The sequence below is a fragment of the Xyrauchen texanus genome, chromosome 23, assembly GCF_025860055.1.
Source record: "Xyrauchen texanus isolate HMW12.3.18 chromosome 23, RBS_HiC_50CHRs, whole genome shotgun sequence".
Lineage (NCBI taxonomy): Eukaryota > Metazoa > Chordata > Actinopteri > Cypriniformes > Catostomidae > Xyrauchen > Xyrauchen texanus.
In genome coordinates, this window is record NC_068298.1 from 30,279,929 (window position 1) to 30,303,417 (window position 23,489).

General features: G+C 39.5%; 1 protein-coding gene across 3 annotated transcripts in view; it reads right to left on the bottom strand.

Annotated features, from left to right (window-relative positions):
• The window catches only part of LOC127663021 (LIM domain-binding protein 2), a 131,006-nt gene that overhangs the window by 50,423 nt on the left and 57,094 nt on the right, over positions 1-23,489 (bottom strand). For all 3 annotated transcript variants that reach the window (XM_052154414.1, XM_052154413.1, XM_052154412.1), the window contains exon 3: positions 11,706-11,878. In XM_052154414.1, coding sequence (XP_052010374.1) covers positions 11,706-11,878 — 173 coding nt within the window. The remainder of the gene's footprint in view (positions 1-11,705; positions 11,879-23,489) is intronic.

Consider the following 23,489-nt stretch of genomic DNA (forward strand, 5'->3'; position numbering starts at 1 on the left):
ATGTGATTTGTTACTCGGTTGCTAGGGTAACCCCATCTGGTTGCTAGGCAGTTACCATAGTGATAGTAATCAAGTGTCCTTGCCATCCTGATTGAAATAAGTCAACCCAGAAGTATGTACGCTTTTCTGATGCAGAGATATGTGATTTGTTACTCGGTTGCTAGGGTAACCCCATGTGGTTGCTAGGCAGTTACCATATTGATACTAATGAAGTGTCCTTGCCATCCTGGTTGAAATAAATCAACCTGGAAGTCTGTACTCTTTCTGGTGCCGAGATATGTGATGTGTTTCTCGGTTGCTAGGGTAACCCCATCTGGTTGCTAGGCAGTTACCATAGTGATAGTAATCAGTGTCCTTGCCATCCTGAGTGAAATAAATCAACCCGAAGTCAGTACTATTTTGTGGTGCAGAGATATGTGATTTGTTACTCGGTTGCTAGGGTAACCCCATCTGGTTGCTAGGCAGTAATCATAGTGATAGTAATCAAGTGTCCTTGCCATCCTGATTGAAATAAGTCAACCCGAAGTCTCTACGCTTTTCTGATGCAGAGATATGTGATTTGTTATTTGGCTGCTAGGGTAACCCCATCTGGTTGCTAGGCAGTTACCATAGTGATAGTAATCAAGTGTCCTTGCCATCCTGATTGAAATAAGTCAACCCAGAAGTATCTACGCTTTTCTGATGCAGAGATATGTGATTTGTTACTCGGTTGCTAGGGTAACCCCATGTGGTTGCTAGGCAGTTACCATATTGATACTAATGAAGTGTCCTTGCCATCCTGGTTGAAATAAATCAACCTGGAAGTCTGTACTCTTTCTGGTGCCGAGATATGTGATGTGTTTCTCGGTTGCTAGGGTAACCCCATCTGGTTGCTAGGCAGTTACCATAGTGATAGTAATCAAGTGTCCTTGCCATCCTGAGTGAAATAAATCAACCCGAAGTCAGTACTATTTTCTGGTGCAGAGATATGTGATTTGTTACTCGGTTGCTAGGGTAACCCCATGTGGTTGCTAGGCAGTAATCATAGTGATAGTAATCAAGTGTCCTTGCCATCCTGATTGAAATAAGTCAACCCGAAGTCTCTACGCTTTTCTGATGCAGAGATATGTGATTTGTTACTCGGTTGCTAGGGTAACCCCATCTGGTTGCTAGGCAGTTACCATAGTGATAGTAATGAAGTGTCCTTGCCATCCTGAGTGAAATAAATCAACCCGAAGTCAGTACTATTTTCTGGTGCAGAGATATGTGATTTGTTACTCGGTTGCTAGGGTAACCCCATCTGGTTGCTAGGCAGTAATCATAGTGATAGTAATCAAGTGTCCTTGCCATCCTGATTGAAATAAGTCAACCCGAAGTCTCTACGCTTTTCTGATGCAGAGATATGTGATTTGTTACCGGTTGCTAGGGTAACCCCATCTGGTTGCTAGGCAGTTACCTTAGTGATACTAATGAAGTGTCCTTGCCATCCTGATTGAAATAAATCAACCCAGAAGTTTCTCTGATTTTCTGGTGCAGAGATATAGTTACTGCTAAAGGGTTGCTAGGGTACTCTGTTTAGTTGCTAGGAGTGGCTTGGCAGCTGCCAATCATTAATCTCCAACGGCTGCTTGTCAGTATGAATGATATAAACCAACTCCCATGCCTCTGTGACATTCAGAATGGAAGATATCCTCTATGGATTTTGGTTGCTAAGGTGCTCGACAATGGTTGCTAGGAGGGGCTAGGAAGTGTTGAGGTGATTCATGATTGGCTGTTTGCTGCCCCGAGTGAAACGAGACCACCCTTGTGTTTCTATGAAACTTCTATCCGGAGATATCCCTTTGATGTCTTTCATTAGAAGTGTATGGGACTTGTTGCTAAGGTGCTCTAAATTGTTGCTAGGGCGTGGCTTGATAGATTCAAAATGATCCTGAGATACTGATTGGTCGTCTGAGTAAAATGAGCCCGCCCCATTGTCTCTATGACACTGTGATCCAGAGCTATGTTGAATACAAATCCCAATGCCATTTCATTTCATGGGCCGCCCTACACCATTGTAAGTCAATTGGGGCATTTTTGGGCAGCTCCTGCCCCCAGGGTGCAACTTTTACCCCATTTTGAGGTATGCTCTTACAGAGCCTGCCAGCCTCTTCAAATGTGGCAAATCACACGCTTCTGCTAAATCCTCGCCGAGCTGTGACGCCACAAAGTTTGTCGCAATGTTAAGTCTATGGGATTTTTCGCCGCTTTTTGCCCCTGGGGCAATTACCGCACTCCGATCGCTTATAAAAGTCATAGCACACGTGTCCTCAATAGGTCGCTTCGATTTGACACCTCATTCGTGGGTCTACGCCAAACGGTGCGGGACGAAGTTAGGTGTCAAGTTTTGTACGGAGATAGAATAATAAAAAGTATAAAAATAAAAATAAGTATGTGAGATTACAATAGTGATGCTTTGCAAGCACCACTAATTATTCTTCCACACAAAAGTTCGGTGCGTAACTTGTCCCGCAGCTTTTGTCACACACCCCTGAGTTAGGCGTCAAATTATGCGGTCTATTGAGGAGAGGTGTGGAATGACTTTTATAAGCGATTGGGGGGTACGGTATTTGCCCCAGGGGCAAAAAAGCGGCCGAAAAAATCCCACAGACTTAACATTGCGACAAACTTTGACGAGTCACAGCTCCGAGCGAGAATTTCGCAGAAACGTGTGATTTGCCACATTTGAAGAGGCTGGCAGGCTCTGTAAGAGCATACCTCAATATGGGGTAAAAGTTGCACCCCTGGGGGGCAGGAGCTGCCCAAAGTTGCCCCATTGACTTACAATGGTGTAGGACGGCCCATGAAATGACATTGCATAGGGATATTGTATTGAACATAGCTCTGGATCACAGTGTCATAGAGACAAGGGGGCGGGCTCATTTCACTCAGACGACCAATCAGTCTCTCGGGATCATTGTGAAGCTATCAAGCCACGCCCTAGCAACAATTTAAGGCACCTTAGCAACAAGTCCTATAGACTTCTAATGAAAGACATCAAAGGGATATCTCCGGATAGAAGTGTCATAGAAACACAAGGGTGGTCTCGTTTTACTCGGGACAACAAACAGCCAATCATGACTCACCTCAACACTTCCTAGCCCCTCCCTAGCAACCATTGTCGAGCACCTTAGCAACCAAAATCCATAGAGGGATATCTTCCATTCTGAATGTCACAGAGGCATGGGAGTTGGTTTATATCACTCTTACTGACAAGCAGCCTTTAGAGTTTCATGATTGGCAGCTGCCAAGCCACTCCCTAGCAACTAAACAGAGTACCCTAGCAACCGTTTAGCAATAACTATATCTCTGCACCAGAAAATCAGAGAGACTTCTGGGTTGATTTATTTCAATCAGGATGGCAAGGAGACTTGATAAGTATCACTATAGTAACTGCCTAGCAACCACATGGGGTTACCCTAGCAACAGAGTAACAAATCACATATCTCTGCATCAGAAAAACGTAGAGACTTCCGGGTTGACTTATTTCAATCAGGATGGCAAGGACACTTCATTAGTATCACTATGGTAACTGCCTAGCAACCAGATGGGGTTACCCTAGCAACCGAGTAACAAATCACATATCTCTGCATCAGAAAAACGTAGAGACTTCCGGGTTGACTTATTTCAATCAGGATGGCAAGGAGACTTAATTAGTATCACTATGGTAACTGCATAGCAACCAGATGGGGTTACCCTAGCAACCGAGTAACAAATCACATATCTCTGCATCACAAAAAAGGAAAGACTTCTGGGTTGACTTATTTCAATCAGGATGGCAAGGAGACTTGATTAGTATCACTATGGTAACTGTCTAGCAACCAGATGGGGTTACCCTAGCAACCGAGTAACAAATCACATATCTCTGCATCAGAAAAACGTTGAGACTTCCGGGTTGACTTATTTCAATCAGGATGGCAAGGAGACTTGATTAGTATCACTATGGTAACTGCCTAGCAACCAGATGGGGTTACCCTAGCAACCGAGTAACAAATCACATATCTCTGCACCAGAAAATAGTACAGACTTCTGGGTTGATTTATTTCACTCAGGATGGCAAGGACTCTTGATTACTATCAATATGGTAACTGCCTAGCAACTAGATGGGGTTTCCCTAGCAACCGAGTAACAAATCACATATCTCTGCACCAGAAAATAGTACAGACTTCCGGGTTGACTTATTTCAATCAGGATGGCAAGGAGACTTCATTAGTATTCCTATGGTAACTGCCTAGCAACCAGATGGGGTTACCCTAGCAACCGAGTAACAAATCACATATCTTTGCACCAGAAAACAGTAGGGACTTCAAGGTTGACTTATTTCTCTCAGGATGGCAAGGAGACTTGATTACTATCACTATGTTAACTGCCTAGCAACCAGATGGGGTTACCCTAGCAACCGAGTAACAAATCACATATTTTTGCACCAGAAAATCGTACAGACTTCTGGGTTGGTTTATTTCAATCAGGATGGCAAAGACACTTGATTAGAATCACTATGGTAACTGCCTAGCAACAAGGAGGGGTTACCCTAGCAACCAAATAACAAATCACATATCTCTGGATCAGAACATCGTAGAGACTTCCTGGTTGACTGATTTTACTCAGGATAGCAAGGAGACTTGATAAATATCACTATGGTAACTGCCTAGCAACCAGATGGGGGTACCCTAGCAACCGAGTAAAAAAAATATATCTCAGCAGTTATAAAATGCTATTTGACGAGTTTTGCCACGGCAAGCACCACTCAAATTTTCTTCAGGAAATGTACATTCTAGTTTTTACTTTAGTGTCTTTGTTTTAGTGTATTCAGAAAATGCTGAAAGAAAAAAAGAAAAAACACACAGTGAAACGGTGAGTTTTGGCATCATGACTATGAATCTAATAAAAACCATGTATATGACAACACAAAGAATGTACTGAGTAGTAGATTCATAAACAGCTTTCTTAGTTTAGTCCAATGTTGCCTGAAATATTTAACAAGGATTACTAAAGACTTCCAATGGTAAACACACATAGAATAATGTCTGTGATTAAAGTAGTAAATTATTGTGCCTGCCATGTTTGTTTGTTCTATTAGACAGTTTACAGTGTTTATCACAGTGAATGTAAGAACACAAAGAAACATATAACTGTGTCATTTCCCATGTAGTCCTGTACAGGCTACGGTAATGTAATGAGAAAAATGCACAAGAATCAGTTTGTTCCCTATCTGTCACTTACTCGACGTTGTGTCGGTGTAGTGACCAGGGGCGGTGTGTTCATTAGGGCGATATGGGCGACGCACTGCCAACGGGAAAAGGAAGGATTTTTTTTCTAACCAATTCTATCACGGCAACAGTCATTATCAGTGTTCTAATCTAGACGTCTGATCTGCCAATCAGGCTAAAGTCGTGCTTAATATGGCCCCGCCCCTTTTGTGGCGATTTCAGTCAGGTTGAAAATCGCCCCAGAAGTTTCTCATAGACTCTCATGTAAAAACAATTTTTTTCAAATATCAGAGCTTTCAATACAATCTCTATGGGTTCCGGGAGGGCTTGCACTTACGCGCTTTCGTCATACGTAACGTAACCATGAGCGTAACTAAGAAAAGAGCGGTAGCAGCGTCAATCAATTCACGTACTACTGTCAAGATGGCTATCGTTCAGTGCAACTCGATTGTCTCTTTGAAAGAAGTTACTTTTGACGGGCGAACGAATCAAAATGAATTGTCAACGAAACAATTAGGACCTCCCAGACCAAAATGAATCATTCAACAGGTTTCTACTAAAGGGGGAAAGTCCTACACTCGAGGATTTTCCAAAAATTGGTACGAACGAAAAACCTGGATAGCAGGCTGCGACGTAGCCAATGCAGTCTTCTGCTACCCCTGCCTCTTTCACACTGAAGGCGGCTCGGCAGACAGCACCGCTTTGAAAGCGACAGGTGTAACAGACATGCACCATCTTTCAGAAAAGATAAAGAAACATGAGACCCACATTGATAGCTGTTTGAGATTGTCTGCTTTGGGGAGAGTGAACATTGCCACACGTTTCTACACAGACACTGCTGGTGCTGAGGTACATCGATAGCAACCATAAAGTGCAGGAACGCTTTTTTTAGTTTCTTCCCATCTTGGAATCAATCTCAATTGCCAGTGTGTTTTAGGAGAGACTGAACGGTCTTTTTGCCGACGACAAGAAAGTTAAACTCATCGCGCAAGCTTACTATGGAGCCAGTGTGATGAGGGGAGAGAAGGCTGGTGTGCAGCAAAATGTGCGTGAGCATTTTAAGAATGCCCATTATGTTTATTGCTATGCGCATCTGCTGAATTTGATCATGCAGTAAGCTACTTCTCTTATCAAAAAAGTTAATATTTTCTTTTCTGATCTGAGCAGGATTGCAACTTTTTTTTTTTCGGTCACCCAAACGTACCAGCATTCTTGACCAGACTGTTGCACGAAGACTGCCCAGAACTTCATCCACACGGTGGAACTTCAACAGCAGAGTCGATAACACTGTCTACGAGAATCGAGACAATCTCATACAAGGTTTTGAAGCCATCAGGACGGCTTCATTGGGTTCATTTGACCAGCCCACCGTGAGAGAGGCATCTGGCTACGTGAGGATGCTACATGATGAAGATTTCATTTTTTTTTATGTGGCTTTTTCACAAAATCATGCCCCATTACGATAATCTGTACCAGAAGCTCGAGAAGAAGGACATCGATGCTGTCTTCATCAAACGTGCCCTCACAGCTTCACAAACAGCGTGCAGGCCATAAGGTAAGATTAAACAATATCATTCGATCATTCTCAAAGCAGAGCTTTGTCATTTGAAAATGTATGCATGAAAGGAGACCACATTTGTGTTAGAAATTACATTATTCTCATTATATAAGGCCAGTGGTGTAATCTAGCTTACTTTATAAACTGTACACTGTGCTGAACATCCAGGCTAGGTGAGACTCAAAGGCTAACTTAAACACTAAAGACTTCATGCATCCCTGCCCATTTTAAATGGAACTGAAATCTTTGTACTATACGTGGATAAATTGCATATACATATGCATCATATAGACTACAGTACTGTACATAGCCTAACAAACACATTGGTCTGTTTGCCTTCAGGGACTCCTCTCAACAGCGGCTGCAAGTAGCAACAGGAGCCAAAAGACCCAGAACGTCTTTGAGAGAAGAGGAGAAGCAGAGGCTGTCTGAAGAGGTCTGCGACACCATCCTGAATCACACAAAAAGCAAGGTTCTCTTTCACTGTCCACCTTGTGAGTGCTACCTTACTGCAAGCAGATATGTTTGAAAGGTACTGCCATTCATTTCCTGATGAGGCTCTAAATGCCACTGTGAACGCAACTCTCTCTGATCTATAAGAATCCTGAATTCAAGGGCTGCTGTGGTGCACTGGCACTGTACCAGGTTCTCATGAGCTACAACCTCCAGGAGACATTCTCTGAGACTGTAACTCTGTTGAACATCCTCATAACTACTCCCATAACAACAGCTGAAGCTGAGAGATGTTTCTCAACTTTGACACGAGTTAAGACATTCCTGCAAAATTAAATGGGCCAGGAACGTCTGAATGCACTGGCCATGCTCTCCATGGAGAGGGAACTAGTCCTCAACATGCCTGATTTCCTGATTAACACACACACACAAACCAAATCAGTTCAAAGTTGATGTTGTTTTAAATAGTTATTTTTCATTCATTAAAAAAAAAGGTTTAAAAAACAAAATCTGTTCATGTTCATTTTTACAAATCTATACAATTGGTCAGAATATGGTTGTTCATATTTACAAAGCCATACAAATAGCTTTGTTTTCATTTCTAGAAATTATTTTCAAATGCTGTTTTCAGGCAAAATGTCTATCACTGTTCATATTAATTTTCACAAATCTATACAAGAGGGCAGAATATGGAAGTCTATACAAATTGCTTATTACCAATAACTTGCATCAATGTTTTCAGTAGCCTCTATCAAAAGCTCCTGCTCGCTTGTTGTGAATTATGCTCTGGTGCACATATTTCCAATTCAACCATGAGGCCCAAGTAATTAATATGTATATCAGAACTCTTTAGTTAAACTTGGCATCACCTCATCATTCTGGTTTGGTCTTCAATGTGTAAAGCCAAGATGCACAGACCACACTAGGTCAAGCCTCACTTGTTCATTCACTTATTTAGGACAATGTTACTTTGCTTTATTAAGTAGCACATTGGTGATATCCTACATTCCAGAAAATGTAGTTCTAAAGATCCACTTCTCTCAACAATTTGTCTACTTGTATTTTAAGCTGATACTTCATTGTTTATGGAAATGCAGATTGTTTAAGCAGTGTTGAGGAATGTGAAAGAACACCCTTGATTATTTGTACTGTGATAACTTATTTTGCTTTTGTAAGCCAATACTATTGAGATCAGTCAATAAATGCTTCTGATATTGACTTATATGCTGCCCCCGTCTTTATGTTGTTGCTGGACATATCTTTTTAAAAAATGTGTACTGTTTAGCTATTTTACATCACACAACATTGGATTAATGTAAGTAATGAATAAGTGGAATAATTAATTGCGGAGCCATGTCATTTTTGCTTATGATGGCTCCTGGATGCTAATTTCTTACATAGCTTTCCACCTGTAACTTATGTAGCTAGAGGGGAAATCTGTACCCATTGAATGGGTCACCTTAATCATTATCAGAAAAATTGCCCCTCCTGAGAATTTTTTCAGGAGCCGCCACTGGTAGTGACACTAGGAGTCACCCTTGGGAGCCCCAAACACCTCTGATCTTTGAGAAAAGGCAAGTGTGTATTGGCGAGGGGAATTTTCATGCCACTCCCCCGGACAAACAGATATAAAAGGAGCTGGCTCGCAACCACTAATTCAGATTTTCTCTTCGGAGCCGAGCGGATGTGTTTCATCGAGCTGAATTCCTCCGCTGATCCATTCACATCTGCAAAGCTGTTGAATTTACAGTGCATTACAGTGGGTTCTCCCCCTCTTGCACCTGTGGAGTGCAGGAGCCCTGGGCATTTCAGCAGTCTAAAAGAGTATTTTCTTCCTCTAAAGAAGTATAATTCCGTCTAAAATAGTGGCACTTATGGAGAACGTCTTTTTGAAGATTACCAGATTTTTTCATGGCTGTGAAAGCCATAAATATCATATGTTTGTTGCATAGTGAAAGACTGAGTGAAAAGTCACCATATAATAAACTAAGACGGGGTATAACTTATGATCAATACCAATAAAAATGGATAACGTTTGAATAACAAAGGTCCAGAAAGTAAGAATGATGGGACAATCCCAGAATACATGGAGAAACATTTGTAAGGATATACTGTATTTACTGCAGCGTGGGTTATGGGATATCCTCATTTTATGTAGCTTATATGGAGTCATGTATGCCTGATGTATAGTCTTATAATGGAGTGGTGGTGGCATAGTGGTCTAAAGCACATAACTGGTAATCTGGTAATCAGAAGGTCGCTGGTTCGAGCCCCACAGTCACCACCATTGTGTCCTTGAGTCACCACCATTGTGTCCAGGGGGATTGTCCCTGTAATAAGGGCTCTGTAAGTCGCTTTGGATAAAAGCATCTGCCAAATGTATAAATGTAAATGTAAATAATGAATTAGCTGATGAGCTAAGCCTTTGGAGGCCAGATTTAAGTTATACCAGATTTCATCCCATGCAGGTTGGAAACCCATCCATCCAAGCTCTCTCTCCCTGACAGAGACTGATAATGATTTGTTGGGATATTCAATTAGTAAGTTGTACAACTTGTGGCCAGACTGTTCAGGCCAGAACAAGCATCAATGTGTTTAAAAATGGGATGATAACATATTTTATTCCACAAAACTCCATAAACCCGCATTGCAGACCTTAACTGTATGTAAAGTAATTAGGACGAACCTGGAAGAGAAAATTATTTCTGAATATCTTGGAATGTACATAGACCCTAAATTATGCAAATGTATTTCAAAATATATATGCCTTTAGCTGATTAATCTGCTGAAGCAAAAGGACATCCACCAGAGAGCAGGGCAGATATTTGATCCAGATATTGATAATCTCTTAAACATGCAGAACATACGCTTTATTACACCACTCATCTGGATATATGCCAGGTTATAATGCTCTTCTCCATTATTTGATTAATTACTGTTGATATGATCTGTTGAAAATGTTCACAAGCATCTCTTTGAATAAAAATTCATTTTACTGCCTACTTTAATGTGCCGGTAATACCACTATATAAATTGCACCAGGCAATTTTTGTGAATGAAGCGCAATCTACAATGAGCCTAATTTACAAAGAAAGAAGGCATGTTTGCATGGTAAGGCAATGACAATGACTTAATTTAAATACTCAAGACAAGAGCAATTTCAGTGCTGATTGCACCTACTAAAAAAGATTGTGGGTGGTTAGTGAATAAGAAAGTTTTTTGTGTTGAAATACAAAAAGAGCAAAAGTGGAGCAACTGTTTAATGAAGCTTCTCCTGAGTCTACATAAAGGCCATCACATTTTATTTTTATAATTTTACATGTTATTATTCAGAAAAATAAGTGGTGAAAGTTGACTTTTTTATCAAATGCGCTCTGTCGGTGTTCAGAGATTTACAAACACACACATACTGATCTGATCTGATAAACTCAGAGTTCCTCGAATCTTTCCACAATAAAAGCTGATCCTCGTCTTTTGGTTTACATGATTCCAACAAGAATGAATACAAATAGAGCAGAATTAAAAAAGAACCAAAACAAATCCACACTTGGCTTTGATTGAAAGCACAGACTCCATCATATCTTCTTCTCTCATCCAACATCTTGACGACACACATCCACAGCGCCCCCCAGTGGCCTCAATTGTAACTGCGAGATTTGGAGAGAGATTCATAGGCAAGATACAGAGTAATTCAGTGCTGCTGAGGCAGTCAAATGCAGAAAGGAAAATTAATTTGCAATATTTGAGTATTGTTTTTAGTACTTGAGTAGCTGGTGCAGAACAAGTTCTCTATTACTCGTGCATTTCCCTAGTGCAAATCAGACATTTTGTCCTAACCAGCCATATATATAAAAACATCATTGGCTGTTGTTGTGCCACAACGGTCATTAATTTTGTCCAAAATCTGCAACTCTCAATAAAAAGGTATTACTTCTGGTTGCTTTGTGCAGCAAATTGCTGTTGGTGTGAACGCCCCTTAAGGATGAAACCAATTACACTACATTTCTTTTATGTTTTTAAAGAAAGAAAAAAAGCAAGTAGTAGTTTAGGAAGAAAACAAGTACAGAAACACACACAAGCTTGTTTTTATATCATTGTGGGGACTCTCCATAGACTTGCATGCATTTTATACAGATCTAACAATAATTTATATCCCCTAACCCTAAATATAACCTTCACAGAACCATTTTTGCATTTTTATGTTTTCAAAAAAACATTGTTTAGTATGTTTAATAAGCCATTTCCCTTGTGGGGACTGCTGGCTGGGCACCACAAGATAGGAGATCTCAGGTTTTGCTATCCTATTGGGGACATCTGGTCCCCACAATGTAGTATAAACATCTCTCTCTCTCTCTCTCTCTCTCTCTCTCTCTCTCTCTCTCTCTCTCACACACACACACACACACACACACACACACACACACACACACACTCTCTCTCTCTCTTTCTCTCTCTTTATCTATTACCTTGGTGAACATAGGCTTGCCGTGCTGTGTGACCATGGTGCACTGATCACAGTCCACAGTGATGCAGGAGTTGTGGAAGGATTCTTTGGAGTGTTTCAGGATGTAGTAGAGGTCTGACACACCTCCCTCAAATACCGTGCTGAAGTATCGAGGGATGAGGGTCCGTCCGATTGCTGAGGAGGGAAATCACAGAGTTCATTTACTTTTGTGCAGTGCTTAACGATTTCCTTTAATGCAAGTCTTAATCACCCTAAATGCTTCAACACCTCTTAATTTCCCAGTGTTTGTTACACTACATTAGGAAGTATAGCATTGTCAGCCCCCACAACCAACCTTCTTTGCTGTCGTTGAGGCATGTTTCAATTATAGACTTTACATAGCAATAGCATCTGTAAGTTTTCCATTATGCAAGTTTTCTTCTATTACAAATATGTGACATCATTGGTCATAGCCCTTTATGTGATGTCATAATCATTCACTTTTAAATGAATGCAACATTCATGCTGCTGACTTGATCTAACCACTTTTTTAGCTTATACAATATATCAATTTACAGCATTTGTCAATCTAAAGAACAACATGACAAGCTTACAGCTAACCCCAAATATGGTGTATTGATTTTAACATTAGTTAATGTACAACATTTTTTTTCATAATTTTGTTTGTATTCTTGCAAAACAGTTTATTTTTAATTTTTACATGTACATAAACAATTATGAACAAGTTTACATTATTTAAATGGTCTAGACCTGCTTTTGGTCATACAGGCTTGTGACAATATCAAGAAGCATTGCATAGCCTTGAAAATTTGTTGTGGGAGAAAGCAAACTAATCAATACACTCAATCAGTTACAGTTACTGTGAATTAGTGCTGAGCAAAATGATGCTCCCACATGTCCTCACATAGTGTTACCACGCATCAAAAAATACGATTGTGGGACATGTTTGACAAACAACTGTTGAAGATTAACCTAAGTAAAATGAAGTATAATGATTTGTTATTGCAAAATGTGTTTACAGTAACATGCTAAGTCCATCTGCATGATTGGCTAATATCTCGGCTTAGATTCTGAAATGACCTTGATAAGCACGTCTTGCCACATTACGAGTTTATACCAGAGTTACTAACTAAATTCCCAATATAGCATAGCCTTGAGTGTCTCACTGGTTTCATAAAATAGTTAATACATATTAAAATATGAAGAAGACATTTTAATTTAAAATTGCTTATTCTAAACAAATTCATTAAATGCAATTCTAAAACTAGAAGATATAGTTCCTGGCATAAAAACGTTGCTAAGCAACAATAATAATGGTCAGATATGGGTGCTGTGCCATTGTATGGTGAACAGGTATTTCCCATCATAGCTGTTACTATATCATGTACTGTATTTTAGCATGGCTTAGCATCCAAGAATTATAAAACAGATAGTTCCAACTCTAATTATAATATTATAAATGCAAACCTGTGACCGCACATTCTATATATATTCAAGTTGCTAAGTTGCTTAGCAACTGCCTACAGATAGTCTAATGAACTATATTAACTATATATGTAACTATTACTTACAGAAATAAATTCAACTGTTTATTGAACTTTGCTGTTTTTTATCACATTGCTGATGCTACTGTTTAATAATGGCTATGCACTGTGCCAAAGGCCCCTCTTACCTGTGGTAAAATCATTGTAACACACAGCCTCTCTTATCATTTTATTTAGTAGGACAACTTTGGCCAAGAAAGTAGTAGACACGCGTAAAGACAACTTGTACTTTTGCAAAAGGCTTTGCAGCATTCACTTATCATTTTAATATTGAAACTGAACAGACGAGCAGCCTTATCCAGTTTAGCGTCTGATTTCAGGCAGAAATAATCCATCTTACAGTCAAACTCCCCTTTGAGAGAAATTATGTTTGTGCAACCAGCCCTCAGGCGCGGAACGGGGTGGTGGATGGGGGAGAGGTAGAGAAAGCGAGAGAGAGAGAACTTAATTTACCAAGCTTCCCTTAAGACAGACGCCACCACCACCAGTTAAAACTGCACGTTCTGAAGGAGAAAATGAAATGGCTGCAGACGCTGCCTGTTTCTTAAATTGGCTAAAGTCTGGCATGACTAAATCAACACATAAATACTTGGCAGGGAGCGAGAGTGAGGAAAACGTGTGAAGAAGGGGGGGTGGAGATTTGATGGGGGGGGGGCGGGGGTGTTGGGTGGTGCGATGGTGTTTGGGGTGAGGGCAGCCCTAGCTTCGAGCGTAGACACAGAGTAAGGCTATGACGAGAGCTGACTGTTAATGAGAGAGACAGATTGATAGAGAGTGAGAGAGCGGTTACACTGTCAGTGTGTTGCTCTGTTTTCCTGTGAGCACTCTATAATGTTTGTTTATGTATCGTACGATACATATAGTAATGCATAGTGAGCGTCACATCATACTTTACAATACGATACTATATTTTTTGCACCCCAAATGCAAACAATGGTGAGCGTGATTCCGAGGTTGCATTTTGGCTCTAAAATGACTAACATTTTTACTCGACTGATGGTTAGGTTTAGGGTTGGGGTTTGGGTGTATTGTTAATAAATATCCTGTTGACATCATATAGATCTAAAAATACAACTTGGTTTTTACACCACTCCGTGGACATTTCAACTGGAAACTTGAGCTCACATGTAACCATAAGTTCAACAACACATCCAGCTGCAGCAATGGGAGCAGTGGATTGAAATTTGGTATGTGTATCGGGAACAAGCTGGTACATGATAGCTGTGTGGAATGTGTAAAGCGAGTGAAGCTAGGGGCTGTAGCCTTTAGCCTCCTTGTTAGGGCACCCGCCTCCCATGCCGGCTGATGTTGGTTCGAAACCCGCTCCCCTGGCCTCAAGAGATGCACTAGCAACTGATGCTAGAGGCTGTAGCCTTTAGCCTCTTCTTTAGCGCATCCGCCTCCCATGCTGGCCTGATGCCGGTATGAATCCATACATAAGCATAGACCAATTTCAGCTGAAGAACTTTCAGCCTACTGTTGCCGAATTCACAACGAAATGAGTCTGCAGGTTGACCCAATACCAGGCTAATTATAGGCCAACAGGGTTTATATTGAATATATGGAGTTCTGCACATCCCAAATAAGGAGGGACAGAGAGAAAGAAAGATATATATACAGTATATATAAAATGAAAGGCTGACAGTGAGAAGTGTCTTGCTGATGGGAGATGTTGTTACAGAGGGCACACCTGACTGCTTACTAAAGTTCTGGAGACACCTGACTGCTTACTAAAGTTCTGGAGACACCCCCCCCCAACCACACATACTAGTGAAAACAAAACTTCTGACTGAGTGTGTGTGAAGGTATCAGGGAACCCTAATTGCATTGAAATAACAAAACACAATAATGCTTGAAACAATATGCTACGTTCATCAGTTTTAACATGCTATGGTGAATCCAGAATTCTGTGAAGCTCGTCACCAATATTTGTGTACTGTCTGAAGTCACACTGCACTCCATTCATTTGTATTTCTTTTTTTTTTACTTTCTGCTGACAATTCTTCACTGAAATCTCTAGAAATAACACATCTTCCGCCAGGGATTGACCTCCACTGTGACAAATGGGGGGATAAATGTTCCTTGTATAGGACTAAGCTACACTAACGCCTACACACAAATCTCCATATATTTTACACATTTATTTCTGGCTCTGTCTTTAACCTATAATCTCATGTGCTGTCTATCAAAGTCAACACATAGACCAGCAATAAACCATCCAAAAACAACTGGTAAGTGTCATTTCTCCAGTCATACTAGCACAATCAAAATGACAGAGCACTTGCATAAAAAAAGGATGATAATTAGGTTGCATGATTATTGTAGGTAAATAGAAAAATGCTGTGGCAGCGATCACACATTCACAAGTCTATAGTCGCTCCAAACTCTTTCCTGTGACTTCTTCCAATGGAAGTTAATAATTATGAAAATGTCCAAGCTGCTCTTTTCCAAACAACAAAAATACATTAAAATCACTGGCTGTCAAGTTTAGCAGCAATTTTGCTTAGTTTATTAAAAAAAAATAGGTCAACATGTAAGTTGCTGCTTAACCACTATAGTACGATGCATTGTTGAAGAAATGAACTAGCTAGTCCTAAAACTGTGATAACTATGCCACACATCCATTGTTCGAACCATGTTGGTTCAGCAATATACAGGAGAGCTGTTGTTAATGGTGTTACGCTTTAATCCCGTAAACGGCTGCATTTGTGTTTTTATGATATTTCATTACGCTGCCTTCTGGAACCACAGAAAAAATTGTTTTCTTAAATGCATGTCAAACAAATAAGGAGCTCTGCTTCTAACCACAGGAAAAGAGCTGTAGAACTGTTTGTGAATGTTTTTTGAAACTAGGAAACACCAAATCTTTAAACTATGTAGGTAAACTATGGACTTGTGACTGTAGTTAGCTAACAATGCTTATGGGAAACACACCCCAGGTTTGCATACAAAACAAAAAATTGTATATATATAATATTACACTTATAACAAATTACTAAGTTGTAAAAAAAAGTGTTTCTTTTTCAGTTGACTATGTCTTATCATACCTACAGGACCATAAGTGAGCCAGGACTATCAATGGTGCCCCCTCAAAATTGCGTATTTGTAAAAAAATTCAAACTGCATACTAAATTATTTGTGCCAGACAAGAGATAAATAGCAAATGAGAGCGTAACGAAGTCCTGCGGGACATTGATTCCCTTTACAGACTCTAGAGGGAGTTCTTCAAACAACCTCTTTATATAATAAAGTTAGCCTCAGCAGGTTTGTCACAATAAATCAAAAGTTTTTATTTGTCTTTCATGTCTGATCATGTGAACCCTGACTTTTTCACATTTTCTAGGGACTACAGACTGATTGGCCCATCTACAGTAGCGAGCACTCCAGAGATTGGATTAAGCAGTCACTTGATTCAGCTAACACGTTGCGCAACATATGCCTCTCAAGTAATGTGTACCCAAACACGCAATTTACAAATAATTAACGTTGTGCTAATTAGGCACATTAATTCATGCTGTGCTTAGGCTCCAGGACGGATGCCAACACTCGCAGCCAAAAAGACGTTCAGTTTCAAGTGTTGAAGCAGACAGTGGAGAGAGAGAGAGAGACAAAAAATGAATAAAAGAAATATAGACAGACTGAATAATCAATCTGAATGCAAAACACAAAGGAGAGAAAGGTTGAACTCAAGAGGAGGACAGGAAAGATATTTGGGGATTTTTACAGAAAAGGAACCAGTCAAAAGAGAAAAACAACAGAAAAAGAAATAAGAGAGATAAAGGAAATTATAAATCCTTTACTTTCCAAATAACAGAATAACCAAAACTAAAAGAGTGTAAGTAGGTTCCCAAACCCCAGAATGTCCAAATAAAGCAATAGTCATAAAAGTACAAGGGTTACTCACACATGAGCAACATGACCACACACGGTTTCAGTTTAATTTAACGTTCTCATAATGGCAAATGATCTTGTGTGTTGCAGGTTCATACATTGCTGTCAATCACACACATGGAAACAGAGGAGTGTCAAATGCAAGTATCCATTTTCAATCAAAGGCAAGTGGAAAGTGGCAAATTGCAGGCGTTTTGGTAGCGGCGCGCAGGCTGCATGCAAGCAGTGCTCGTGCACCCAAAATCCAACGTGGAAGGCATGAGATACAAATATTTTATCTTTGCAACTGCAGCAGCCACATCAACTTTAACCAGTAATCAAAATGCTTTATTCACAACCAACAGGCAGGGAGGCCGACAGGCCAATGTAATGCCAATATATGAAATATGATATCACACAATTTAATATGAAAGCAAATTACATGCACAGAAAATGGCTAAAATTTATTTCACTCAACACTTATATTTTGTAAAATTTAAATATTTATATTTATTATTAGAAAGATGGTAGATAGCAGCTTCTCTTGGTTTGTCTAATTGGGCTAATTGAAAATAAAATGTGTAATGCTTGAGGTAAAAACAAATCTATTTAACAATAATAAAGCCATGTTTCCCACAATTATTCACTATATTTATAAATAAAACATTTTTATTTATTGTGAATGAACAGGGTGAGCAAAAACTACAACTTCACTCACTTTTTGGAAGCAAGTTGACTGTTGTTATAATACTGAATTATCAATGTGTGACCCAGTTATGTTTATTTTTATAATATAATACTGAATAATTACTATTATTTTGAAGATTAGATTTGTTTTATACAATTCTTTCATATTTACTTTACCTTCACCTGGAGCTTTTATTTTGACAGAAAAATTAATGTGCAGTCAGTGTAAATAGGCCTACTGTGTGGAGTTTTTAGAGTTGTATAATAAATTGTAGCGGTCCACATGTTTGGAATTGCGAGCCTGCAGCACTTCCATGTTTCAGTGTCTCAAAAACAGCTTTGAGATGCTGACATGGCCGGGATAGCCTTCTTTCTTTATCACTGACCATCACGCAACATTTGTGAGCTAGAGGGACACGGTTCTGATTCAGACTGATATAATTCACACTTTACAGTAAGAAATATGAGCACTCCACAGGAAGAGGTCGCTGGATTTGTGCACGTTTTGTGAGGTTAGTCTTTGAAAGAAATTCAGTCATTTTCTTTAAACAAAATATCAGCATATTTGCAGACAATTTATGAGAGAAGTTATATTTCTATTATTAGGCAAGACAAGTTAAAAGTTACAGGGAAATATTGTGGAGAGGTAGGGAGAAGGAAACGTGCAGTTTAACATCATGAGCTTGTGCGAGTCTGGCACTGCTTGAATCAGACTTTGAGACTGAGAGAACTTTAGAGACATGGACAAGGTTTTTCAGGCATTAAAATGTCAATGAACCAAAACACTCGCTTTACTCAACATTGCAGAGTTGATGACAAAACTTATGTGACTCATTTACATTTAACTGATTTTTTCTTTTCCGTTAAAGCGCTATGGAAGAAATCAAACAGCTAGACAGCCCAACAGTCTAACCACAACGGATGAGGAAAACAGCTACAACATGCACCAAAATACAGGGGTTTTAAACTAAACATTATCACCAATAAAATCCTTTTCGAATTATATTATAATTATTATTGTAAGTCACTTTGGATAAAAGCATCTGCCAAATGAATAAATGTAAATGAAAATGTAAATTATATTTGATATTAGAAAACCAGCCATGTTTGCCTTCACATATTCATTTATTCTCTAAAGAGCTAACTTAAATCATTAAGGGTTTATTTTTACTGGATATATTTTTACTTAAGTATTATTTTCTTTGTTGGATTGCTTTGAGAAGATGTTTCTTGAAGAAGTTGATAATAGTAATGATATTAGTCAAAAACACATGTTTACTATGTTTGTCAATTTCCAAATAAAAAGAAAATTATAAGAGGAACTAATTTATCTATTTATTTCACTGACTGGATTATCCAAAAATAGTCATTAAAATATGGTTATTTAATATATATTGTTATTTAATATTGTTATCATGGTATAAAATAATTCACATCATGATTTTACATTTTGGTCATATCAGTGATATATTGGTCGACAACTAACAGATACATAAACTCCAACCATTATACAAAGAAAGAAAAAGGAAAAGAGACATAGAGGGAGAGAGAGGGAAGGGGGAGGTGGAAGACTGAAGAAAGATGGAATTATGCAGCAAATGCAGTGATCAGCAGTGCAAAGCATGCCGGGAAAAGTGTGCATTTTGAGAAGGAAAAAAAGTGAAATCTCTTGAAAGCCTTAGCCTCATCACTATTCATTTTCAATTTTAATAAACCTGGAAACACATATTTCAGTTATAAAATTCTTGAAAAGATTTTTAGGAAATATTAAGAAATGTGTAAAGCCACTTGCAGTCTTTGGCTGGCTTTCCCCAGGTGAAAAAAAACTAAACTACTGTAAAATACTGTGATACATTTTCAAAAACTGCAACAACAACAACAGCATCATTAATTGTGGTTCAGTAAAACAGGAAGGGAACTTTGGACACAGTTTTTCAGGTCACACCGAGACTTTCCAAACAGCACACCAAAAAGTGTACAATCCCTTCTGCCATGCATGAACTAGACTCTGTTTCCACCAATGCATATAACTTGTTATATATAAAACATGCAGTGAGAACATACAAGGTCGTAACAACAAATTTATAACCGAGTAAAATTAATAAAGTCTGTCAAAGCTCTGTGCTACAGTATACTCATCAAACACAACAATGATGATTTTCTTATTCAAACTTCAATATTTACTGACTGCAAGAAGCATACAACATTTTCGAGACACTCACATTCAGGGTTACAAAAGAATGTGGAAAACGACAAGCGAAAAACCCCCCCAAAAAAAAAACATAAAAGAACAGCTCTTGCCTTGCCCTTCTTTGTCAGTAATTATCTCTCTGGGGACAGTCGCTCCATTCCAAAACACAACCCACACTTAAATTCTCTCTCTCTAACACACATTCCCAACCCAAAATGCAAAAGCAGCTCAATTCCTCTCCATGACTACATATTTCACCCTCTCTGGTGGGACAACACTCAGATATAGAGCGTGAATTATGAATTGATAATGATTATGTATCAGTTCAAATAGAGATGTGAGAATACAGAATCTGCCCCTCTCAGCGGATCGCTTGGTGAAATGAAACTGTGGAATAATACAGTATATAGGCTAACACCAGAGAGTATGATTTGTCAAAGGATTGTTGTTTTGCTATATAGCTGATAGTTTACTAGTTGGCAGATCAAGCAAATAGCCCCTGCTTGAAATAATTCTGTTGTTTGTAAAATGCAATTTTGCATTTATTCAAAGTGTACCATAATTACATGCACTATATTCCCAAACTCACCACTGGTTGAATATTGAGCTGGTAGAGATGCTAAAACAAATTGAGCAAATATTTGGATAGCACCACAGATCCCTACAAATGGCTTACTTATAGTATAGTTCTTTCATTTGGTTGTTATTTACACTTAAATGTAGGCTGCATGATTCCCACTGATTCTGCAAAGCTAAATCATAAAGTTAGAATTTAAATGGTAATGAATTATAAAGATAAGATAAGATGAGTCCTTGAACTGTAGCTGAACTGAATATACAGTGCATCCGGAAAGTATTAACAGCTCTTCACTTTTTCCTCATTTTGTTATGTTACAGCCTTATTCCAAAATCGATTAAAGTCATTATTTTACTCAAAATTCTACAAACAATACCCCATAATGACAATGTGAAATAAGTTTGTTTGAAATCTTTGAAAAATTATTAAAAATAAAAAACAAGCCTTTGCCATGACATTCAAAATTGAGCTCAGGTGCATTCCGTTTCCACTGATCATCCTTGAGATGTTTCTACAACTTGATTGGAGTCCACCTGTGGAAAATTCAGTTGATTGGACATGATTTGGAGAGGCACACAGCTGTCTATATAAGGTCCCACAGTTAACAGTGCATGTCAGAGCACAAACCAAGCCATGAAGTCTAAAGAATTGTCTGTAGATCTCCGAGACAGGATTGTATCGAGGCACAGATCTGGGGAAGGGTACAGAAAGATTTCTGCAGCATTGAAGGTCAAAATGAGCACAGTGGCCTCCATCATCCGGAAATGGAAGAAGTTTGGAACCACCAGGACTCTTCCTGGAGCTGGCCGCCCGGCCAAAATGAGTGATCGGGGGAGAAGGGCCTTAGTCAGGGACGTGACCAAGAACCCGATGGTCACTCTGACAGAGCTCCAGCCTTTCTCTGTGGAGAAAGGAGAACCTTCCAGAAGAACAACCATCTCTGCAGCACTCCACCAATCAGGCCTGTATGGTAGAGTGGCCAGACGGAAGCCACTCCTCAGTAAAAGGCACACAACAGCCCACCTGGAGTTTGCCAAAAGCACCTGAAGGACTCTCAGACGATGAGAAACAAAATTCTCTGGTCTGATGAAACAAAGATTGAACTCTTTGGCCTGAATGGCAAGCGTCATGTCTGGAGGAAACAAGGCGCCGCTCATCACCTGGACAATACCATCCCTACAGTAAAGCATGGTGGTGGCAGCGTCATGCTGTGGGGATGTTTTTCAGCAGCAGTAACTGGGAGACTAGTCAGGATTGAGGGAAAGATGAATGCAGCAATGTACAGCGACATCCTTGATGAAAACCTGCTCCAGAGCGCTCTGGACCTCAGACTGGGGCGAAGGTTCATCTTCTAACAGGACAATGACCCTAAGCACACAGCCAAGATAACAAAGGAGTGGCTACGGGACAACTCTGTGAATGTCCCTGAGTGGCCCAGCCAGACCCCAGACTTGAACCCGATTGAACATCTCTGGAGAGATCTGAAAATGGCTCGCCTTGAGGTCTGAGGGAGAGTCTTCTGAGAATAAGGAGTCAGGGTCTGGAGAGAGGATTTTAGTCACTTGCTGAAAAGGCATAGAAAATGTAGATCCCATTTCCACATGGTATTAAGAAGGGTCTCGGGTGATCCGATCACATGTGGTCAGGTGAGACGCATCGATGTTTACATCTGGTCACTTAAATGTGTTTTCTGTGACCATTTGTGATCGGATTTGGAGGGGAGGGACTCTGTTTCATGACGACATACATCAATCAATATGTCAGTGTGTTACTGCATGATAATAAACCGTAACAAAGTCAGATAAGACAAAGAAAGCATGACAAAACAGTGCACTATTTGTCCCTGATGCAGCTGAAATTTAATTAAGCAAAAATGCAACATTTCTATCAGAATTGTCTGTTATTTTAGTGGATTAGTTGTTTTAACCGGAGCTGCAGATGATCGTGCTTCTCATAAGTGTCCCTGCATGTTGATTTCATACACACTGAAGAAGATCTGTGAAGTTCTTGTGTTTGTGTATGTATCTGCTTTTTAAAATTTTCTGATCGGATGGTTATTGCCTTTTAAACTGCTGGTAACCAGCAAAGTTTAAACTCTTGTTTTAGCGCAGCAGTTGATTGACAGGTTGATGCAGGACGGATTAAGGTTTACACCTCCGATGCGATGCGGTCACATGCATTTTTGACATTCGTATGTGGCTTTTGAGTTCCGATCCGGTTTTAGAACCTGTTTAAACCTGTGTTTAATGCTGACCACAGCTGATCGGATCACCAAAAATGCATCTTAATACTAGGTGGAAACTGTGTCTAAGAGTTTGATAAGGAGTAAGACAGACATGGGAATCTTTGAATAGAACAGTAGTTAAATAGCAACAACAATGGTAGTACATTTAGCATTAAGCTTAATTATTAACAATATGACTTTTAAAAGTTTATAAATTATCCTCTGTAACTGTATTTAGAGAGTAGAAAGATGGGGAGTGTGTCCTTTTTCCCAGGTTGAGCCACTGTCCCTGAAAATGTCTGTGCATGGCCCTGTTGAAAAAGACATTATTCAATCACAAATGGATTGCATGGATCTTGTCTTTGACACACATTATGCAGAACATTTACTCTCAACACACAGTGAAAGGATCTTACAGTTGAATACTCCACCACTAAACTACACATTCACTAAGTGAACATTTACCAGCCAGCTGCCAAATATTAAATTTGTTCAAATGAAGATTGCGATGCATCAGAAAAACTATATTTTTACCAAGCAAGAAAAGAGTTAAAAATGCACACACACACACACACACACACACACACACACACACACACACACACACACACACACACACACACACACACACACACACACACACACACACACACACACGCGTTGTGTTTCCATGTTTTATGGGGACTTTCCAT